Source organism: Terrapene carolina, unplaced genomic scaffold, assembly GCF_002925995.2.
Source record: "Terrapene carolina triunguis isolate 2854851 unplaced genomic scaffold, T_m_triunguis-2.0 Scaffold230, whole genome shotgun sequence".
NCBI classification, from domain to species: Eukaryota; Metazoa; Chordata; order Testudines; family Emydidae; genus Terrapene; species Terrapene triunguis.
The window spans coordinates 1,501,915-1,509,241 of NW_020664581.1; the positions used below are offsets into that span (position 1 = coordinate 1,501,915).

The following is a 7,327-nucleotide window of genomic DNA, read 5'->3' on the forward strand; positions in this document are numbered from 1 at the left end:
CCTCTCAGCTCTTCTAATAGGTCCCGGTTTGTTGTAGAAAGAGGACTTTTATACAAGGAAACTCTTTCTGGTGGGCACCAGGAGGACTGGCATCCTCAAAGAGAGTTGGTAGTTCCAACTAGGTACAGGGTAAAGCTCTTAAGCTTAGCCCACAATCATCCTAGTGGCCATGCTGGTTTGAACAGGACCAAAGACCATTTGGGGAGGTCATTCCACTGGGAGGGAATGGGCAATGACATTTCTACCTATGTCCGGTCTTGTGAGGTGTGCCAAAGAGTGGGAAAACCCCAAGACCAGGTCAAGGCCCTCTCCAGCCACTCACCATAATTGAGGTTCCATTTCAGTGAGTAGCTGTGGATATTCTGGGTCCTTTCCCTAAAAAGACACCCAGAGGAAAGCAGTACATACTGACTTTCATGGATTTTGCCACCCAATGACCAGAAGCAGTACCCTTAAGCAACACCAGGGCTAAAAGCGTGTGCCAGGCATTAGCAGACATTTTTGCTAGGGTAGGTTGGCCCTCCGACATCCTCATGGATTCGTGAACTAATTGCCTGGCAGGGACCATGAAAAGTCTTTGGAAAGTTCATGGGATGAACCACTTGGTTGCCACCCCTTACCACCATCAAACAAATGGCCTGGTGGAGAAGTTTAATGGAATTTTGGGAGCCATAATATGTAAATTCGTAAATGAGCACTCCAATGATTGGGGCCTAGTGTTGCAGCAGTTGCTCTTTCCCTACAGGGCTGTACCACATCCCAGTTTAGGGTTTTCACCATTTGAACTTGTGTATGGCCGCACGGTTAAGGGGCCATTACAGTTGGTGAAGCAACAATGGGAGGGGTTTACACCTTCTCCAGGAACTAACATTCTAGACTTTGTAAACAACCTACAAAGCACCCTCCGACACTCTTTAGCCCTTGCTAAAGAAAACCTAAAAGATGCTCAAAAAGAGCAAAAAGCCTGGTTTGATAAACATGCCAGAGAGCATTCCTTCAAAGTAGGGGACCAGGTCATGGTCTTGAAGGCGCTCCAGACCCATAAGATGGAAGCATCGTGGGACGGGCCATTTACGGTCCAAGAGCACCTGGGAGCTGTTAACTATCTCATAGCGTCCCCCACCTCAAACCTAAAGGGTAAAGTGTACCATGTTAATTCTCTAAAGCCCTTTTATTCCAAAGAATTCAGGGTTTTTCAGTTTACAGCCCAGGGAGGAGATGACGCTGAATGGCCCGAAAGTGTCTACTATGAAGGAAAAAGTAATGGTGGCGTGGAAGAGGTGAACCTCTCCATGACCCTCGGACATATGTAGCGACAGCAGATCAAGGAGCTGTGCACTAGCTTTGCGCCGATGTTCTCAGCCACCCCAGAACGGACCGAACGGGCATACCACTCCATTGACACAGGCAATGCTCACCCAACCTTACCGGGTGGCTCCTCAAGCCAAAACTGCTATAGAACGGGAGATCCAGGACATGCTAATCCGCCCCTCTGAAAGTGCATGGGCATCTCCAGTGGTTCTAGTTCCCAAACCAGATGGGGAAATACGCTTTTGCGTGGACTACCATAAGCTAAATGCTGTAACTTGCCCAGACAACTATCCAATGCCATGCACAGATGAGCTATTGGAGAAACTGGGACATGCCCAGTTCATCTCTATCTTAGACTTAACCAAGGGGTACTGGCAAGTACCACTAGATGAACCCGCCAAGGAAAGGTCAGCCTTCATCACCCAGGCAGGGGTGTATGAATTTAATGTGCTCCCTTTTGGGCTGCGAAATGCACCCGCCACCTTCCAAAAACTTGTAGATAGTCTCCTAGCAGGATTGGGAGAATATGCAGTCGCCTACTTTGACGATGTGGCCATATTTTCTGATTCATGGGCAGAACACCTGAAGCATCTACAAAAAGTCTTCGAGCGCATAATGGAGGCAGGACTAACTGTTAAGGTTAAAAGCAACAGAGGGTCCTGTGGCACCTTTGAGACTAACAGAAGTATTGGGAGCATAAGCTTTCGTGGGTAAGAACCTCACTTCTTCAGATGCAAGACAGATGTTAAGGTTAAAACGTGTCAAATAGCCCTAAACACAGTAACTTACCTTGGACACCAGGTGGGTCAAGGAACTATCAACCCCCTACAGGCCAAAGTGAATGCTATCCAAAAGTGGTCTGTCCCAAAGCCAAAAAACCAGGTCCAATCCTTCTTAGGCTTGGCCGGATATTATAGTCAATTTGTACCGCACTACAGCCAAATCGCTGCCCCACTGACAGACCTGACCAAAAAGAAACAGCCAAATGCAGTTCAGTAGACTGAAGAGTGTCAGAAGGCCTTTACCCAGCTTAAAACAACACTCATGTCTGACCCTGTGCTAAGGGCCTCAGACTTTAACAAACCTTTCCTAGTAACCACAGATGCGTCCGAGCATGGTGTGGGACCAGTTTTAATGCAGAAAGGACTGAATCAAGAATTCCATCCTGTCGTGTTTCTCAGCAAAAAACTGTCTGAGAGGGAAAGCCACTGGTCTATCACAGAAGAGGAATGTTACGCCATTGTGTATGCTCTGGAGAAGCTACGCCCATACATTTGGGGACAGCGTTTCCACCTGCAAACCGACCATGCTGCACTGAAGTGGCTTCATACCGTCAAGAAAAATAACAAAAAACCTCTTCAGTGGAGTTTAGCTCTCCAAGATTTTGATTTTGAAATACAACACATTTCAGGAGCTTCTAACAAAGTGGCTGATGCACTCTCCCATGAAAGTTTCCTAAAATCAACTGGTTAAAATCATCCTTAAAATGTGGAATATATTGTTAGTTTTTATATAATCAGTAGTATGTCTAAAGGTGCATGTGTCGTATTAACCCTGTTTTCTCCTAGAGCTCCAGGAAGAAATCATAGCCAGTGTGAAACAGGCTGTCCGGCACCGTCTGTGATTTGGGGAGCTTGTCATAAATATAAAGAAAGGGGTAGCATAAAATCCCTCTTTGGCAGCTGTACAGAAGCACTTTACCTGTAAGGGGATATGTATCTCAAAGCACCTAGTTGGCACCTGACCAGAAGGACCAATGAGGAAAGAAGATACTTTCAAATCTGGGGGGGGAGAGACAGAGAGAATTTATGTGTGGCTCTCTTTGTTTGTTCCCTCTCCGGACGGAGGGAGAGACCAAGCAGGTAAAACATCTCCTGAAAACATACCTGGAATCATCCATCTAAAATTACAGAAATTGCAAGTAAGGCAAGGAAATGCGTTAGGTTATCTTTTGTTTTGGCTTGTGAATTTTCCTATGCTACACAGGTAGTTTTAGTCCTGTTTTTGTAACTGTGAAGCTGAGTCCAGAGGGGGGAGTCCTCTGTGTTTTAAATCATTTCATTACCCTGTAAAGTTACCTTCCATCCTGATTTTGCAGGTGTGATTCTTTTACTTTTTCTTTATTATAAAGTTCTTCTTTTAAGAACCTGATTAATTTTCAGTGTCCTAAAGACAAAGGGTCTAGTCTGTACTCACATTGCTAACCAACTGGTTGATATATTCTTCTCAAGCCTCCCCAGGAAAGGGGGTGAAGGGGTTTGGGGGGATATTTTGGGGGGGATAGGGATTCCAAGTGACCTTTCCCTGAATTTTTGTGTAAAACACTTGGTGGTGGCAGCAATACCATCCAAGGACAAGAAAAGCAATTTGTGTGTTGGGGAAGTTTTAACCTAAGCTGGTAGAATATAAGCTTAGGGGGTCTTTCATGCGGGTCCCCTCATCTGTACCCCAAAGTTCAGAGTGGGGTGGGGGAAATCCTGACACAGCTGTATCTGATGAATATGTAAACAGAGCAGGAGCAAACTGTATTTCCATAAACACACTGATAGTCTCTTCCCCTCCCAGCTAGCTGTCAGGGAAGTATTCATTCAAACCCTGCTTACAATAAAAAGGCCTTCAGTGGCTGATTTCTTTTCTCCCCGTGAAAATCCTTCTCCTGCCACCTGGAGCCGTGCATCCCATGTCCCTGTCCCCCACGGAAACACTCTGTCAGATGTGGGGGGGACACTCCATCAGTACTGATGGGATAGGGCAAGCTCTGGGACATTCAGGGCAACCCCCTGACCTGAACCCTGAAATGGGGGGTTCTCTCCCACCCAGAGACCACCCATGCCAGCCGATAGCGGGGGGGGGGCAGAGTGAGGCCAGCCGGCTTCAGCAGTGTTACTGAGCATGCACAGTACAAGCCAAGCGGCAAATCAGGGGAGGGGGTATGTGACCCTGCTTGCCCCCCTCACACACATCACCTGCAGCAGCGTGACTCCAGTAGCAGCAGGGGGCCGGGGCACCCCTAGAAATGAAATATTGGTACTAAAATCTCCTCAGATTTGCCCCAGTCCCTGTAATAATCAGACACTGATAGAAAGTTCAAGTTCACCCCCATTTCTCTGTACTTAGTGAATGAGACCCCCCCCCAACACCCTCCGTTATGGAGGAAGCCTGTTGCCCTGACTCGTTACCCCAGCTGGCGGGCGGCAGGGAGGTTAACACTCCCCCCGGATCAACGTTCTCACCTCAGCGCCCCGGCAGGGTCTCCGGGGGGGACGTGAAGAGCCACGTTCCCCACCGAGGCTGCCCAGCCCGTTTATCTCGTCCCAGCTGCTGCACTGTCACCGCCCCCCCAGCCAAACTGCACTGCCCCCCAGCCGCCAATCACCTCCCCACCCCCACCCCCAGGCTGTCCCAGAACCTTCCGGCTCCATCCCCCTTCCTGCCCTGCTAACAGCAGCACCCCCCAGGCCTCCCTGCTGCCAGTGTGAATGGCGGGGGGCCACGGCAGGGTGGAGGAACCATCCCTTCCTTTAGCACTGACTGGTCTGCAGTCCCCTCCGGTTTTACCTCCTTCTCTCCCTTTTAAACTGCAGCAACTTCTGCTTCTGCAGGGAAAGCGTCTCCTTCAGGCATTACTGCCGAGGGAGTGGGGCAGGGATGGGTGCATACAAACGCCCTTTCAGCATCCCCCCCAAAGATCTGGGGATCCAATTGTTTTCCCCTTTATGTCAATAAAACTCCCCCAGCCCCCTAGATGGGTACGTTTGCCATCGACCCACCCCCAGCTGCGTCCGGCTCCATCCTCCCCAGGGCTCCCTGCTGTGTGTCGGAACGGCAGCTGGGGGCACATCCCCCCTTTCTCTCCCCATCAGACTGGCATTCAGCCCCCCAGATTCTGCCCCCTTTCTAGCAGCAGCATCCCCTGGTTTGGGAGGGAAACAGCTGTGCTCAGCTCCCACAGCCGTCAGCCTGCCAAGGGCCAAAGGTGACACTCACTGAGTGACAGAGGCCCGAAGCGTTAACAGAAACATACCGGGAGAATATAGATATAAAATCCCCGGGGATTTGAGCCCTTCCCCCCCGCCCCCGTGTCAAACGTTGGTGAAAAATCATAATCTTCTCCTCCAACGTTGCCATTTCTATTGATTTCTTGACTCTCATTGAAAGCCCCCAGCTTGTCCTTTTCTCTCTCTAGTTGTCAGACGTCGAACAAATCCCTCCGATTGCGCCTCTCCCTTTCTGATTATTAAACCCGGCTGTAAAATCCCCTCGGATTTCCCCTCTTCATTCTCTGCAGCAGTAACAGCAAATACAGTCAGACCGTGCTATTTCTGGTTTATTATTGCTTCAGATGCTGAGAAGCGCAGAGCGTGGGTGCGACAGGGAGAGAAGGGGGCAGAGCAGAGCGGGAGTGACACAGCGTAACACAGCGATGCTTTGCAGAAGGGACTTTGCAGCCGGGGACGCAGGATCTGGTCTCCCCGGGGAGCCGGAGGGACCTGATTCGCTCACAGCCCAGGGGAGCCCTCAGGGCCAGGCGAGCTGCCTCCCCTAAGGCCTGTACTTGCAGACAAACGGGTTTCTATCGTTACAGGAGTCGTTGTCCCAAGTCATGAAACCTAGAAAGAAAAACAGAAATGACCCGTGAGGTGGGGCAGGCTGGGCCGTTCCTGCTAGGGTGACCAGGTGTCCGAGTTTCGACCGGAACACCCAGTTGAAAAGGGACCCTGGTGGCTCCGGTCAGCACTGCCAACCGGGCCGCTAAAAGTCCGGTCGGCGGTGCTGCGTCACTAAGGCAGGCTAGTCCCTACCTGTCCTGGCTCCGCGCTGCGCCCCGGAAGCAGCCAGCAGCAGGTCTGGCTCCTAGGTTGGGGGGCCACGAGACTCCACGCGCTGCCCCTGCCCTGAGCACCGGCTCCGCACTCCCATTGCCTGCGCCCCAACCTCCAAGCCCCAACCCCCTACCCCAGGCCTGAGCAACCCCCAAACCCAGAGCCCCCTCCTGTACCCCAAACCCCTCATCCCCAGCCCCACCCCAGAGCCTGCACCCCCAGCCCAGAGCCCTCACCCCCCTGCATGCCAACCCCCTGCCCCAGGCTCGAGCCCCCTCCTGCACCCCAAACTCTTCATCCCCAGTCCCACCCCAGAGTCCGCACTCCCAGCCAGAGCCCTCACCCCCTCACCCCTTCCCACACCCCAATCCCCTGCCCCAGCCCAGTGAAAGTGAGTGACGGTGGGGGAGAGTGAGCCATCAAGGGTTGGGGGATGTAGTGAGCAGGGGGTAGGACCTCTGGGAAGGGGTGGGGCTAGAGTGTTTGGTTTTGTGCAACTAGAAAGTTGGCTACCCTATCAGTCCCTGTCCATACTGTGACCCCTCCCCTGGCCCGTTCCGTGCCCCTCGGAGAAGATCCCAGCTCCTGTGCAGTGCCCCTAGGAAGAGGAGGGGGACATGGAGCCCTGAGCAGCCCAGATGAGGACAGTTCTGAGACCCCATCCCACAAAGAGATGCCGAGGCTCAGTGTGAAAGGGGAGACGCCGGGTCCATGTGCTACTGCTCCTACCTCCCCCACCCCATGTGCCCCCCACCCCAGCCAGAGGGCCGAGGAGAGAGCGAGAGCCCTGCCCCGGGACTGGGGGCACCCGCTCAGGAACTGTGCTGCTGCCTCCCTCCCTGCTGAGTCAGCTGCCCCCAGCCAGGCCCCCTCCAGGCCCTGCCCACCTGGGTCTGGCTACACCCCTGGGAACATCTGTCCCAGGCAGGGCTCAGCCGCCATGCAGAGGGGAAGTTACCTATCAGCTCTGTGCTCTTGGGGAACCAGGGCGCAGTATCCAGCCTGTCTGACTCACGAAAGACCTTCCCACCCACCCCCCACCTCAGCCTCTGCTTGAACCAAAGCTGATCAGAAGAAAGACTCACAAAAAGCAACGAAAAGGCCGTGGGAGAAATACGTAAACCCCTCCGGACAAGGATTAAGGAAACTCCCCTAGCCTCATTTGCATCGGAGATGGGACTGTGAGGCATCTC

The 7,327-nt window shown here is 52.4% G+C and overlaps 1 protein-coding gene across 1 annotated transcript in view; it reads right to left on the reverse strand.

Annotated features, from left to right (window-relative positions):
* Positions 1-5,912: 5,912 nt before the first annotated feature.
* LOC112113112 (dromaiocalcin-1-like) overlaps positions 5,913-7,327 on the reverse strand; it is a 7,079-nt gene continuing 5,664 nt past the window's right edge. The window contains exon 4 of the mRNA XM_026656395.1: positions 5,913-5,921. Coding sequence (XP_026512180.1) covers positions 5,913-5,921 — 9 coding nt within the window. The remainder of the gene's footprint in view (positions 5,922-7,327) is intronic.